Below are 16,634 nucleotides of genomic sequence, written 5' to 3'. Positions count from 1 at the left end.
TCAAGGTGATTCCTTCCTACTCTGCGCTCAGCCTTCAGTCTGCGTTCATGTGTACATAAGCACGCACACAAATTGTCACTGCTTCTGTCTTGCCTTCCTAGTAAAGGCATATAGTTATTTTTGCCCCTATGGCCTTTGTGAATGAAGGCTCAAAGTGAATCTTTACTTCCCGCAAAGAAATTGGACTCTGACAACATTCTGTTGCTGGTTACTTCACCCTGAGCATGTCAAACGGTTAGACGTTCCATGACATCATGGCAAGAAGAGCCAATGGTTGGGGGGGGTTGCAGACCATAGATAACAGGGAGGCAGTAGATTTTGACGTTTGATGTATAAGAAATGGAAGGAAATAAAGATTTATTGATATTAAAAGCAAATTCTAGTAGTGGAATATCAAATTCAGAAGACATTTTAATTAAGATATGTATCAGTTAATGCATACATTCCAGTTTCACGTCTGTAATAAATATGTTATAAAATAGAGAATATATACTACTTTAACAATTTAAAAGGAGTAATATCTCATATGCATTTAGACTGGTGATAATGGACAGTATTATATGGTTAAAAAGTGAAAAGAAAATATATCAATACTCTTTAAAATATCAATTAAATTACAAAATGGCAAGATCACTTCTAACTTCAAGTTCCTTTCCAGTGGGCTTTGATATAAAATGCATTATTGCTAATATACATTAGCCTGCAATGTTGCAATGGGACCATCCAGTAAGCACTGCTGATTTTCAATCTCTTTAATTTCAATCTCTTCAGAAGATTCCATGCAAGTCTCTTGTACACCAAGAGTAGTAGTTGTTTTCTGCCCAGGGGCTGCACTCATTTCACACAAGGCATGAGAATATAGGGGTTGTCCTGTTAGCACAACTTCACTTGCGCAATGGAACTTCCCCTCCCACTAAACCCGCATGGAGGAGAAAGGGGAAAGTTCTGTTGCACAAGCAGAAGTATTTGCGTTAACAGTATTAATTAGATGCAGCCCTATATTTTTAGGTTTTTTGTCCTAAGGATTCAAAAACAGAACTAGAAACATTGAAAAAGCATTCTCAAATACATTTTTGAGACTGTAACAATATCTTTGTTGCATAATTACTGCAGAAAATAAGCATATTTCACAATATTTTAACAAAATTATTCCTGGACAAGGCAGAGGGAAAGCCAGATTTTTTTTTTAAGTTTGCAGTTTGTATTTAAGTGCTTGGTCAAGTTCTGGTCACAATCCAGTCCATGCCCTGGCCTAGGAACTCTGTTGGGCTGGCCTACCTTTCCACATATGGGAGGGAGACTATCAGAGGAAGAGTGGAAAGAGGGAGTTCCACATGTGCACTCTACTTGCATGGGAGAAGGGCTTAGCCCTGTATATTGCCATTCACTTGTAAAATAGCCAGTGTGGTGTAGTGGTTAAGGTATCGGACTACGACCTGGGAGACCAGGATTTGAATCCCCACATAGCCATGAAGCTCACTGGGTAACCTTGGGCCAGTCATTGCCTCTCAGCCTCATGAAAACCCTATTCATAGGGTCGCCATAAGTCAGAATCGACTTGAAGGCAGTACAATATTATTATTAACTTTTACAGCATCCATGTATACAGTTCTATTTCTGTGCTCAAAATCATATCCTATGTACAATTCACTGATGCCACTGACTTCAATGGGATTATGTTGTCTTAAATCCAGCTACTGCTATTACTGCCAGGTTGTGAATTTTGCCGATCAGCTGTCCTCTCAATGGTCAATATATGGGCATCTTCCAATTCAGGAAAAATATCCAATTCCAATTGCCAGCTCTCCTAAACCTACAGATGTTTTTACATGACCAAACACAATACAGTTTCCAAATCTGTAAACTGAAAACTCTGCATGGGATGTAGAATACATTTCTCTTTGTATTCCACATTAGCAACATTCAGATGTGTAAAAGAGAAAAAAGCTGCAATTCTGTACCTGGGAGCAAGGTGCACTGAACTTAATTATATTTATTTCTGTGTAAACATGCATAGGAATGCACTGTTAAGATACTTTTAAATAGCATGTGAAAATACCCTGGTTATAATCCTGAAAGTGGACTTAACTGCATTGGTTTCAGTGTGCTAGCTCTCATGCCTAACTTTGTGTTAGACTTCAAGCACCTTTTATTGATTTTAACTACAGCAATAAAGACTGATGGGAGGAAATATATCAAAGCAGTCCTCCATCTTGTCATGCTTTTTTAATGCTAAAGCTCACTAAATTTCTCAGCTCTACCAGGAGATGTCGGGGAATGAGCCTACGGCCTTCTGCATGCAAAGCAGATGCTCTGCCACTGATCTACAGCCCTTCCCTATAGGAATAACTGTAGTTTAAGACAAGACTTGGGGAACTTCCCAGTTCATAATTCACCCTTGGCCACTACATGTCACCAGTTTAGCAGTATTACTGCTCAGTGATTGCTAAAACAGCAGTCAAAAGCCACAAGGGCATGCTATGATAAAACTTACATTAGCACTCATATTTGAGGTAATAAGACAGAAAGGGAATGTTGTCAATTAACTGTTAACCGTACCAGTAGTCTGGGAAAGATTACTGCTAAAAGGTATTTTCTGCACATACTATCAAGTGCAGAGTCTGAAGCACAGGCCAACATTTGGATTCACCAAAACCTCAGTTTTCATTTTGTTAAGATGTTTACATGCTCATGATTGTGCAGAAAAATAAGATTTTAAACTACAAGAACTGAGTCAGACAAAGATTAAGGAAGCAAAGGCTTTCTGAGATAGAAGATGCCTGTATCCTGAATAATTCTCCATCTCTCCCCCTCTCCCACATTCACACGTGAATTTCTTTCCCTCATCCATACTGTCTCTAATTCCTTCCTATGGACAGGTTCTCCATTCAGGAAGATGAATTTGATTTCCAGCATGAAGAACTCATTTTAACTGGAAGGTAGAAAGCTAAGCAGAAATAAGCTGCCTGGTTTTTTTTTACATGTACCCTAATGTGAAACAGGCAAGACATTTTGGGGGGGGCCTCTCACCCTCATGTTCAGTTCACTTCAATTTAATAATTTACCACTGACAAGAAATCAGTGGCTGTCTGAACCAGGGGTTGTCACACTTTCTGCCTTTTCCAGATGAACTTGTCTCTCATGAAACACTAGTGTGCCACAAAGGATTCTGGGACATATTCTACAGTGTATATTCAGCTCCTGTGGGATAATGACGAGGCCTTCTGGGGCTCATTTTTGTACTGTTCGAACCACAAGTATAATTTAGAACCCATCCAAACCTCTTCCATAAATCCAGATTACAGGGGAAGACGGGTAGTGGAGGGCTTGGCTTTCAGGGACTGAGGTAGTAGCCTCAGCTAGCTCATTTTGGGTGTCATGAAGCAAATTGTGAGTTATTTAATTGTTTTTTTATTATTATTATTTAATTATTATGTTTTTATTGCCAGGTTAAAGGAAAGATGCAAGTAGATTTTCTTTCTCAGATGCCAAAATAACTTGACTGGCCTTGGTTACTGTGTACAATGAACCAGAGGGCAGTGCACCATTTGCTGTTCTGCCTGCATCAGCAAATTGTCCTCAGCTGGCACTGCCACTTTACTGATAAACCTTCCAGGAATCCCCAAATTTCCTGGAACAGTTTTCAAATCAGTTTGAGATCATGAGAGAAAGTTGATATGGAATTACGAGTTCCTGCCTTACTAAGAACTGTTCATAATTCAGGATACCAATGTTTTCTGAACAACATCTCATCAAACCTTTCAAAGAGAAATGAAAGGCCATGACAGAGTGAGGCAGAAGCGACACTTTCAATTTGCTGCTGCTCAGGGGGAAGAGGAGGAAGAGAGGTCATACTTTATCCTAATTTGCTCAATACAGTTAATTAAAAGCATCAAAGAAGAACAGATAAATAACTCCCAAGATTTTCAGCTGCACAATTCTCTTCCAAAAAACGGTGATAATTCAGTATATGGCTTTGGACTCTCCATATGTACTATAAAATCTCTTCTATGGCTTTCTTTTGAAATTAAGAGGAAATTTCCTAATAACTTCAGAGGGGAAAAGCTCAGTCAAAACAATGCTTGGCCAAGGAAGAAAATGCCCACAAATAGAGTAGAAAAATTCAAAGTAGATGAAGTATAATAGCATGCATATCAATTGGAGGAGCTCATCTTTAAAACAAAGGCACTTTTGGGTAAAAGCAGAATTAATTGTTTTTTCCCAGGGATTGGTAGTATTCGGTCAACACTTTCCATGCTTTTGGTGCCATGAATCCATCAGGGGGACTTTCACCTTCACGAGCCAGCTTCCTCATGCGTGTCCCGGAAATGAAGTCAAATTCATTGTGCCTAGTATGAAAAAGAATGTTATCTTTGAAGACAGTATAAATAGAGTGAAACGACAACAGCAACAATAATGCACAAAAGCTGCATCTCCTCATCTTAGTGAACATACAAAAGAAACGCATGGATGTTATGCCTGGAGCTGGGTACATATGTCCCTGCATTTTGGGAACAGCTCACAACATGCAGTGGGCTGCACGATCCCAGAACTGAAACCCAAATTTCAGGGTGAAACTTCACGAAATCATCCCAGAGCAAATCAAGCCCATGAGCCACAAAATAATGTTCACTGTGCTATTTGTCTTATGAGCACTCATAGCCTGGGCATATGTGGAGACACACCTTTTAAAGAACTCTCATTCTGTAATTTTCCAGAGTGAATCCTGGACAGAGGAGAGGCAGCACATTTAAAATGACATACAGCTACATGAAGCTACAGTTACAATTAGAGCTAAGCTGAAACGAAGGAGCAGACTTTTCAAACATTTTCATGCATTGAAACAAGCTTCCCCACATTTGGCAATTTGAGTTAATAACAGATACGCAAGATGAAAACAATCTGTGAGGCTTCAATTGCTTTTAGATACTCTCATGCCTTTTATTTTAATGTCTGGTTATTGTTCACATTGAAAAGAAAGTAAAAAACAATATCAAATGCAAATAAGCTCACTGGGCTTGGTAGGTCATTACAAAACCGCTCAGTCTCCTATGAAAAAATGCTACCTGTGGCAGGTTGCCGTTGACTGTGTCACTCACCTGTCTGGATCATAGAAGACCATTGCCTTTTGTACTTTGCTATACGCTGCTACTCGGAAGGGAATGATTTCCACAGAGGTCAGTCCCGGAGCCATACTGAGCACCTTTGCACCTTGTGTGGGTTCATACAGATCTTTCTTGGTCTCTGGGTGGGGCATACCTGCCGGGTCTCGACCCACAATGTAAAAATTGGCTCCAGCAATCATTCGAGCCCTGCAGTGCCACTGGACCTAAGAAAGTGTCACAGGATTAGAGTTTTGTTGAAAAAAAATCCCTGCACACTATTAAGAGATGTGTTATTTAAACAAAAGGTGACTTCTAGATGCAAAACTGATCTTCAATAGCAACATAAAACCTATGCTTCTCGATACACACCCTAGCATCACCAGCATAACGTTTAATCACTGTAATTAATTGCACACAAGCACTTTTCTTTACAATTGCATTATATCTATGGGAAAATGGAAATGGACTGCCTTCAAGTCGATTCCGACTTATGGCGACCCTATGAATAGGGTTTTCATGATAAGCGGTATTCAGAGGAGATTTACCATTGCCTCCCTCTGAGGCTGAGAGTCTGTGACTGGCCCAAGGTCACACAGTGAGCTTCATGGCTGTGTGAGGATTTGAACCCTGGTCTCCCAGGTCGTAGTCCAACACCTTAACCACTACACCACACTGGCTCTCCATTACATCTGTACCTATATACATTATGCTGTATTTTTAGTTACTGAGTTGTCAGAAGGAAGGAGAACCCACATAAGAGGAATACTGTGCAAGTTCTCTAATGATTTTCCAGTTCTAGAGAAAATATCTTGCCTATTAAATAACAATGGATGTGTATCAGGCAGCCCACCCTCTCTCTTGTACTGTCCCATTAGCACTCCTCTCCAAGCAAACAGCCCCCCTCATCTCTTAGTAACCCCTTCTTTTGCCTTGGTTCCCCATCTCCCCTGACAGTTTTCTCTATCCTTGTCCTCCACCTTCCCAATCGTCAGGTTCTTAGTTTTCAGATCACTGCCTACTCTGCCCCTTTCTTCAGCTTTCTTGCCTCTGGTCTCTATGTCCCTCAGCTTCTTCACCTCGTGAGAGTCTCTCAGCCTGCCGCTGCGAGAGGTTAATCCTAGCCAAGCTAATAGCTCACCTCACACAAACTGGCCCGCAAATGGCTTTGTCACCAGAGCAAGTGAATATTCTGAGCCATTGCACCAAGTCAGTCAAGCAGCATCAAGAGGCTTCACCATCAATCTAACACATAGTCTTAAAATGGTAAATCTCAGAACTATCTATAGTTTGGAGTATTTGGCCTACCACTGCAGGACACAGAGACTATATCTACAGCCAGCAGAAAAATATATCTGACCACTTCCATCAAGCTCTTCCCTCAAACTTTCATCTACAGCAGCCATTCCATCAGGCTATAAAACAGGGGAAAAGATGGGGTTGCAGGACCTTTCTTTCAGCTCTACTTGAAAATCAGCAACTTTTTGCTCCCCTCCAATTCATGTTGCTCACTACAAGATCCCTGTAACTAAGAATTAGTGCCGAAGCTTACTGGGGCTTGCTTACTGTTCCCTCCCAGGCCCCTTTCCTTTTGTGTCCTGTCTCTTAGATTGTGAGTTTAAGGGCAGGGACTGTCTTTTCACCTATATTAGTAAGCCACTTTGAGAGCTTTAAAAAAAAAATATATGAAGGATGTAATGAAAATGAAATGGACTGCCTTCAAGTCAATCCCGACTTATGGCAACCCTACGAATAGGATTTTCATGGTAAGCGGTATTCAGAGGAGATTCACCATTGCCTTCCTCTGAGGCTGAGAGGCAGTGACTGGCCCAAAGTCACCCTTGCAATAATGCCTAATATTAATAATATTGGTTTTGCACCAATTTGTCATGGCTTTCCCGAAAGTATCTTGGAAACTGTACTTTAGGCTGAAAACCTATGTACGTTTATCTGAGAATAAGCCTAACTGAACTAAGTGGATTCATTTCCAAGTATGCATAGGACTGCTGCGTTAATGAAGGCATTGAGAATGCTCTGTTGGCAATTCAGAGTCCCATCACAGAGCTGCAATTTACAGGGTTCCTTGGGGAGCTCAGGTCTGTTCTGCAGCCACACCCAGACTGAGAAGCCAGATGCTCCTTCAGTCTGACCAAGCCTGAAAATTCCTATTTATATTATGAGAAGTAGTAGTACCATCCTTAAAATAAACCAAAGGCTTAAAAAAGTGCAGAAAAGAAAAGAGAAAAGAAGAAGACAGGCTTAGTGTCTAAATATTGGCAATACCAAACAAGGAAGGGAGCACGGAGGAAAGAAAGGAAAATCAAACTATGAGTAAACAGATTAAGGGAGTAAAACCAAGATAAAAAGTGTAAAGTCTTAAGAGAAATAATTGAAAACAAGAACGAGAAAGGAAAAGAATCCGCATCACAGGAGGAAGCAAATGAGGGCAGTCAAACTATGCTCTTATCGTTCCTGCCCAGGAGGTTCCATACCTCTGTGGGTCCAGCATACAACATTGGAGAAGGGAAAATGGCTACAACAGTGGCCTTGGGATCCAGGACATTTTCCTCCAGCACTGCAGCATGCTGCTTCATGCGCCACTCGAGAGGCACATCGTCATCCTTGGTCCATCCCCCAAGAGGATGCAAGAGCAGCACAGGATGCTTATAGCCCCTTTCAAGCAGGCGGCGTTTGGTATCCTGCATCAGCAGAGCGTGTCCATTGTGCACAGGGTTGCGCAGCTGAAAAGCAAACACTGCATCTGAAATGTTAAGAAGAGGGAAGTGTCAATCTGAGAGAATCCAGGACACACAAAAGTAAGTAACAACAGGGCTAAGCAGTGAAAAGTATATGATAAATTATCTACATGAAATGCCACAGCTTTTAGTATTTATAAATATGTCCCCATACTTAACATACAGTTCCCTAAATCAGACTCATTATAAAGCAGGGATAGGGAACCTGCCCCCCCCCAATGTTCTTGGATTACAGCTCCCTTCATCCCTGACCACTGGCTGGGGCTGGGAGTTGGGAGTCTGTTATAAAGCAGAGAAAAGCAACAGTATTCTGACATTTATATCATTTGCTCCTGGGAGGTCTTATTTTTATAGAAGGATATGAAAACATGATCCCGGGAGGCGTGGCCAAGACCTAGAGAGAATAGCCGCTTGAAATGAGAGCTCTGTGAATGACACCAGACACATTCCACCCCGGTCTACAGGCTGTTAAGACTATTTGGAAATTGTTGGGGGATGTCTTTCCCATCCTGGAAAGCTAAACCAGGAGTGATTTCAACCTTTTTTAAACCAAAGGAAAAGGACTCTCCAGCTGGGAAACCTCCAGCTGAAAAGCTGCAGGCTAAAACGGGGGAAATTAATTTGAATTTGAAAGAGGGCTTCGCAATGCAATTAACAGAGATGAAGGTTATGTTGGCTGAAAAATTTAAAGAGTGGATGTCTCCGATGGAGAAGGAACTAACAACAAGTACAGTAGGGCCCCACTCATACGGTAGGTTACGTTCCGGACCCCCTCTGAAAAGCGAAAACTGCTGAAAAGCGGAACTCATTGAATAGAATGGCGCGCGACACCCGAAAACCGCCGTAAAAATGGAACAAGCACTGTATGAGTGGGGCTTTAGTCTAATTGCATCTAATTGAGACTGCTGTACTAGCGAAGCGCTGTAAAGCGGGGCTCTACTGTACCCGGTTGGAAGAGACAGCGAGAACTGCTTCTGCAGCAATGGGTACGGGGATTAAAAACGAGAAAAAACTAAAACAGTTGCAAAAAGAAAATTGAGAAATTAGGGGAAAACTCACAGATTTGGAAAATAGATTGTGACACCAGAAGTTACATTTGTGGCTTTCGTGAAGGAATTGAAGGGGAAGACACAGCTGTGTTTTTAATACATTGGTTTAATTCCTTGATTCCAGAATTAGAGCTGAAAGATGAAGATATAGATTGTGCACACAGAGCTATTGGGCCTTGGCCAAAGGAAGGTGGTCCTCCAAGAGACTTTGTGATGTGTTTTTCTTGATATCGAAAGAAGGAAGAAATATGTAGACCAGCCTTTCCCAACCAGTGTGCCTCCAGATGCTGTTGGACCACAACTCCCATCAGCCTCAGCCAGCATTGCCAATGGTCAGGAAAGATGGGAATTGTGGTCCAACAACATCTGGAGGCACATTGGTTGGGAAAGGCTGATGTAGACGATTCGGAGAATTACAATCTGTTACATATGAGAATCAATCTATAATGATATTGCAGGATATAGCCCCAAAAACATTATGCAAGAGAAAGGAATACAAACCTTTTACAACAAAACTACAAGAAGCTGCTATCAGATATCGATGGGGATTCCCCTTTAAATTAACAGTGCAGAGGAGAGCCGCAACGTACACAGCTGCAACAGTGAAGAAAGCAGCAGAACTATTGGTATTACTAGATGTGGATTTACCCCAAAGTAACTTTAATCAAGAACAAATGTCTGAGGGAGACAAAGAGGATGTTGGTGAGACAGAAAATGCAAAACGGGAAACAATTCTGAAAGGGCAACGCACAAAGAAAAAAAGAGGCAGGAGAACAATAAGCAGGAACCCACGACTGCAACATCCTGATCCTTGAGATCAGTGACAAGCAGAAACAGATGAGAGTTGGGGAGGAGGGGTGGAATATGATCCAAATATGATGATTAATAAGTGTATTAATTATTATTTATGAAATATAAGTGGTGTCTAGAAGAGCAATTTAATTCTATTTAATTTATGTATATAAAAGATTCCCCCAGAGAAAACTTGGTAGAAAAAAATGGAAGCGTATTGCCCAAGCTATAGTTCTGGCAATACTTGCTGGGGTTCCTGCCGGGAGTGGAAACAGGAAGTTAAGGTTCTCATTGTTTTGCTTAAAGTGAGGGTTGTTTTTATTGGGTGGAAATGGGCCGAAACGAGTTTATGTCAATGCAAAATCAGTACAGTGTAATGGATAATGGAGACAGAGGACGGGGGGGGGGGGAACATTAAGGAAAATTATGTAAATCACGGAGAGGACAGATCTTAAAGTGATAACGTTAAATGTGAAAGGAATGGGAGACTCAGTTAAAAGAAGAAGGTTGACAAATTATGTTAGGACAATGAAACCAAATATAATTTTCCTGCAAGAAACTCATGACACAGCAAAAGGAGATATTGTTCAGACATAAGTGGTTCTGGTCACAATATATAGCAAAAGGTACTGCTAAGTCAAGGGGTACAGCTGTAATATTTGACACTAATTTAGACTTTAAGGTGACCAAAATATTAATAGATAAAAACAGAAGATTTATATTTTTACAAGGCTTATTGAATAACACTAGACAACTGATAGTTGGCTCCATATATGTGCCTCATAAAAATCAGTTAAATTATTTACAATCTATATATGATAAATTAATGAGATTTGCTCAAACGGAAATTATATTAAAGGTAAAGGTGTCCCTGCACTTATAGTGCGAGTCGTTTCCGACTCTTAGGGTGACGTCTTGCGACGTTTACTAGGCAGACCGTATATATGGGGTGGGATTGCCAGTTCCTTCCCCGGCCTTTCTTTACCCCCCAGCATATGCCGGGTACTCATTTTACCGACCACGGATGGATGGAAGGCTGAGTGGACCTCAACCCCTTTTACCGGAGATTCAACTTCCTCCTTCCGTTGGAATCGAACTCTGGCCGTGAGCGGAGCTTCAGCTGCGTTACCGCCACTTAGGTGGGGACTTAAATTGGAATATTTGTGGCCACTCTCAAAGAGAGATAAAGAAATTGATGGAACACCAGATTCAATCGAGGGAGGTTAGAAAATGTCAGGCTTAGGTGGGCAACACAGCCAGTTCCAGACAAGACTGTTAGGAGTTAAAGACACAGTGAAGCCGGTAATTGACAGCACTTGGCAGAAACGCCCAAGGTCAGGCTGCAGCTGTAACTGATAAGTGAAGCAGCAATAAAAAGGCTTCAATGAGCACACAGAGGTGTGGGGGTAATAGGAAAGCATTATAGAGTTGGTTGGTGAGCAAGAGACGGAGCACGGTGTGAAAACAGTAAAGTTTTCTTAAAGACGTGGCTGATGGTCTATTATTTCGGTCGGCGACTGGCACTGATAAGCAAGCTAAAACGCTACTGGACTCTACTGGTTATACTGGTAAATTGGTGCTGCACTCTACAAGGGTTATGGGCCCAGTTCCAAACCAGTAACACCCAGTTAAAACCAGTGAGCAAGCTTGAGCTACGCCGGACAACCGAAGGAAGCTGAGCCGGAGAGCTGGTGAGCTGTGGGAGAGCGGCAAAGCAGAGATAGAGAACTGTGTTGCCTGGAAACCAAAGTGATAAGAGGTCTGCAAGAATGACTGGAGTAACTTTGGCTGGCATTCCACTGGAACGTCTCTCTGAACGAAATTACTCATGCTGGTGGCTGCGGATGTCAAAATTAGAAAATAGATTTACACAGGCAATGTTTCAGGCCTGGATAAAGAAAGCAGCAATACTGATTCCAGTAATGTCATCACTGATCCCCTTGGCGTTCCACCCTTTATTTTAAAATAAAAATAGGGCCTATAATATTCTAGGGTGGGGTGCAAAGGGATTATATCATCTGAGTGACTTTTATGTATATGGCACCCCATTAAGTGAGGAACAATTGAAAAACTGGCTACAGGAGACGCCACTCCCATGGTTGTTATGGAGGCAGCTGAAAGATGTCTTAAACAATCCGATGGTAAAAGAAAGTGTAACACATGGACCCTCTAGGTTTGAAAAACTGGTAATGAACTATTCTGAGTACTCTAAGGGGGTGATATCTTACACAAGATATTAATAGAAAAGACAAATGGAGACACCTTAGATTTAGGTGGGAATGAGAAATGGGTATTCAAATAGAGAGAGAAGATTGGGTGACTATGTGGTACAAACTGCCATTTACTTCAGTATCTACTAAACATAGAGAGCTTTCACTAAAATTGGTACATAGGTGGTATATGATGCCCAGAAAGATTTCATTTATGCAACCAGCTATACAGCCTCTCTGTTGGAGGGGATGATGGAAATAGGAACTTATTTGCATATGTGGTGGGGGTGCCAGAAAGCACAAAGGTTCTGGGCAACTGTAGCAGATGAAATAGGACAGATAGCACAACCGCAAATTAACCTGTCCCCACAATTGATGTTATTGAACCTGTTCCTGAATGAAGATTCATAATTACAAAATAAGAAATTAACGAGTTTTTTGTTATTGGCAGCACAACTCACCATAGCACAATTTTGGAAGAACATGGTAGGTCCTAGTATAGAGTACTGGTATCATATGGTATGGGATATAGCATTCAAAAAGCTAACAGATAAATTAAAGATGGCTTGAGACATAAGGAAGAGAGACAACTTCACAGTGGCTTGGTTTGATTTTATTAGATTCATTAGAGAACAGGATGGGGGCCCAGTAATGTCTACAACATACTCCCGGATATGGAATAGTTGATGGATAGTCAATAATCATTTGCAACACGTTCCCTGGAAAGGTCCAATGAATGCAAATAGGAAAATATTACAATTTAAAAAATAAATATGTAATTGATTTAAAGTACAGTAAAGATGGAAGGCCCAATTTAACACTCAAATGTGTGAAATTGTGGAAATGTGAAAATGTAATGTTGAAATTTGTTAGTTTATTTTTAATCTAATACTTCTGTTGTTTTTATGAGTTTATTATGTTTAAATAAATTAATAAAAAATTAAATAAAACATGATCTGGCCAAAGTTCAAAATTTTATGTTTTCATTGATTTCAGTGAAAGACAGTCAATCATATTTTTTTTTCATTTTTAAACATTTTGCAGCCCGCTTCATTTTCAACATCTCTTAACTTGCACAACAACAACAGCAAACCTAATTAAAAGAACAATAAATCTGTCATAAAGACACTGTAATGCTGCAGAATAGAAATAAACATCCTAATATGAAAATTCAGCATTCTAGGTCAAAAACTCTCCTATATTGCTCTGCACAGGCTGCTCAAATTTAGCAGAGCTCACCAATCATGTGCTTGGGGTCACCAGTCATGTTTTGCTGCCATCCTGAGATTTCAGAATGGTGCTGTCCATCACTTGGAAGGCAGCTGTGCTAGTCTTGGCAGACCTGTTAGTTATGGAGGTCTGCTTTACACCTAGGGCTGCCCCTGCCATTCAGAGGGGCCAAGCGATCTGCTTTGGGCAGAACTATTGGAGTGCGGACATAGATGAAGGTGTGAATTAGTGTCTGGATGGTGCCAGCCTTTTTAAAGTGCTACGTTAGCGGAGGATTCCATTTGGGATCTGCTCCAGGCAGCAAAATGTCTTGGACTAGCTCAATTTATATATTTTCGTCAACACTTGTAAAGCTGGGTTCAGGCAGGTCTCGTTGGGTGACTGTTTCCACTGTTGCAGGCCACCATGGAGAAGGCCCCATTCATTTCTCCATAGTACTAGCAATGTTACATGTAAAAAACGTGAACACTTACCAGCATTCATTTCTGTAAACTTCTGTCTCAGCTCTAAGGGTGTCAAGCGGTATTGGTCCAGCCCATCATTCCACTTTATTTTCTCTAGCACAAGGAGGTCTCCCCCAGCCAACCAATCACCACTTTCCATCACCATCTATCAAAAGACACTACTGTTAATTATGGTAAAGTGATACTTAAATGTGATAATGGGGTTACAGCCGCTATCTAAAGTAAGAGAAAGAAGAGACCTTATTAGAGTGATTCTGTGGATGTTAACTGCTTAAAAAGCCAAACTAGCAGGAGTGGCTGCTGATGGGGAATTTTGGAATCTAGGGGTCCTTGAAGAAATTTGCAGGCTTGAAGCAAAAAGGTAGGCCTTTATTCTTTACAAGTGTGCGCAGGGTCAGCCTCCCAGAGTGCCTGGTGAGGACTGCAATGAGGCACTGTCTGCATGGCTCTTTTATACAGTACGAAGTGCAGCATGTGACATCCTTACACCAATCATACAATATCCTCTAAACATTACATAAAGGTTACGCCTTTCTGCAGTATTTCTAAACCAATCAGATATCATTATTAAAATGAGCACATATTTATTCATAATTGGCAATCATCTACTATTCCATTGTTCTACCATCTTCTTGACTAATGTCAATCTGTCCCCTTGACTAATATTTCCAATATACCCGTCTCCTTGACCGATGTTACTACTATTCTGCTGTCCCACTTTACTGATGGTTTTGGGGCCAGTGGAGCCCAGTCACTCCCAAACAGGACCTTATAATATTGAAGTTGCTTTGCCATGCATTACATTACATCACTCCTGATCGGTCAAGCTTACCCAGTCCAACTGGTGTTAGGGAGACATCTTTTACATAGCTACTCCCTTAAGCAATATGAGCATTCATCAAATGTTAATCATACATGGACCTGTACCTGCTCATGTCAGGATTGTTAAAAGTTCAAGGCAGACCATACCTGTTGCTTCCTTATGATTTTCCCCGGTTCCTACAGCTCTCAGAATATATTTCTTAACTTATATATCTATATCTATACAGGAAACATATGAGAATAGGAATATATGAATTCCCCATAATATTAACTAAAACCTTCCATCTTTACCATTGGAAGATCTAACCAGCACATCCAGCACTTGTTACATTCTCACTACATGCGTGCTTGCTCATTAACAATATAATTAATCAAAAGTTAATCATACAAACAGGCCTGTTTGCTTCATTTTATGAGTTGACAAGTTCAGGCTGAACTTCACTTGCCTCTCTGTGAGACTGGATTTTAGGGGTCTCAAAGGCCTGTGGGCCTTTTGCTTAGTTCCTTGTGATTTTCTTATATTTCATAAACATATACCTTCTAATATCTATGTTTATATGTGTGGATACATAAAAATTCTCCATTACTGCCAAACTGTAGCTGCTGGGCAATTCAAGACAGAGATTGTCCAAAGGCAAAAATTAGTTTTCCCTTCTTTCCCAGCTACAAGTTTGGGAGAGAAAACAGCTTGAACATTTGGAATCATGGTCATATCAGCATGTACATAGTTTTGGGAACTTTGGCTATTTACAGTAAAGAGAGTTCACTGTTGCTAGCTCCATGGAATTCAGCTTGCTTTCGCAATCAGTTCAGCAAGATTTCCCAGGAAGTAGATTGGAAGGAGGGAGATACGGGGTTCTGAGTATGCCAGAGAGAAGAGAGTCTGTTCTCATTGGTGCATTCTGGTCTGTTCCCTTCCCCTGCACTGTCTTCCTTTCAGCTTTCAGGCGGTGCCTAGGTGAGAGGTGCCATGGCTCAGCTTCACAGCCTTCATCAACCCAGCTGCCATTCACAAGGTCTGGGGGGGGGCATGCCAAATGGACATGGAATTTGTGCATGCGCTATGTACTTCCTTATTATGAAGCTACCTTTGGCTCCTAAATCAAAGATGTAACAACTGGACCTAGTTATTTATTTCAAACATTTTCAACCTTCCTTTTCAAAAGCTCGGATGTTTTACAATCCAATATTAATGTATCAAAATAAAGCTACAATTAAAAATGTAATTACAAACACAACTATATCACCTTTCCCAGCTGCCCCAAAACAGAAACGTTGTGAGCAATGTAAAACACAGGCAGCAACTATTGATCTTTCCCCAATAAGTGAGCTTTACACAGCCACAGAAAAGCCAGGAGGAAGGGTGCAACTGTATCTGTTGAAAGAGTCCTGGGGCCACTTCCTAGGAGGCCCTAATTCTTGCTACAGTGGAATTTACATTCTGTATTGAAGGAATGCATAACTATCTATCTTGATAGGCAGATAGGTTACTCATATTTATTGCCACAAAAATGGAAGAATGTATTCTGTGATCACTTACTTTTACATGTGGGTGCTTTGCACATGTGGTCCCCCAAATACGTGCACAACGTTCTTCCTTCCTGTGCTCAAAAAATTCTGGATTTCTGAGTATTGCCACCCTCCGCCCATTGTACTCCAGTGTAAATGCATTGCAACCTTCCAGATGTTTCTTGTCTTCCGTAGATATTGGAAGTACAATGGGAATGGTCAGGTTAATAATACCATCTGTTAAAAGAAAATGTCACATTTCAATTAACTTTTTTTAAAACAAAAATCGTTGTTAGGGATGGCAAACCTGTGGCTCCATACATGTTGTTGGACTCCAACTCCCATCAGCCCCAGATATCATGCCCAATGGTCAGGAATGACAAGAGTTGTAGTCCAGTAACATCTAGAGGGCCATAGCTATGTGGGGGGAAAAGTTAAGTTGCTCGTCTGAAAACACTGTGAAACAGGAAGGTCCTCATCACCAGTTGCAGGCTTTGGTTATTTATTTATTTAATATGATAATCAATCTATATCTCACACTTCAATGCAAAAACATTCCCAGGGCAGCTTACAACATCAATCTTTAAAAGGAAAAAGAAAACAAATGGAAAGGCCAAGATAAAACAGCAGCAATTAAAAACAGATCCAGCACATATTAAAAGCTGAACTAGAAACATAAAAAGTTGGTGCCAAAAAGGGA

At 40.9% G+C, this 16,634-nt stretch overlaps 1 protein-coding gene across 6 annotated transcripts in view; it reads right to left on the bottom strand.

Moving 5' to 3' along the window:
* Positions 1-393: 393 nt before the first annotated feature.
* PAPSS2 (3'-phosphoadenosine 5'-phosphosulfate synthase 2) overlaps positions 394-16,634 on the bottom strand; it is a 67,426-nt gene continuing 51,185 nt past the window's right edge. For all 6 annotated transcript variants that reach the window (XM_061635384.1, XM_061635385.1, XM_061635386.1 and 3 more), the window contains 5 exons: positions 15,966-16,171; positions 13,613-13,748; positions 7,595-7,863; positions 5,100-5,329; positions 394-4,349 (listed from right to left, as the gene is read on the bottom strand). In XM_061635384.1, the coding sequence (XP_061491368.1) occupies positions 4,208-4,349; positions 5,100-5,329; positions 7,595-7,863; positions 13,613-13,748; positions 15,966-16,171 (983 nt within the window). In that variant the 3' untranslated portion in view covers positions 394-4,207. The remainder of the gene's footprint in view (positions 4,350-5,099; positions 5,330-7,594; positions 7,864-13,612; positions 13,749-15,965; positions 16,172-16,634) is intronic.

The sequence above is a fragment of the Rhineura floridana genome, chromosome 7 (assembly GCF_030035675.1).
Source record: "Rhineura floridana isolate rRhiFlo1 chromosome 7, rRhiFlo1.hap2, whole genome shotgun sequence".
In the NCBI taxonomy this organism is placed as follows: domain Eukaryota; kingdom Metazoa; phylum Chordata; class Lepidosauria; order Squamata; family Rhineuridae; genus Rhineura; species Rhineura floridana.
This window is presented reverse-complemented; position numbering and strand designations above follow the sequence as displayed.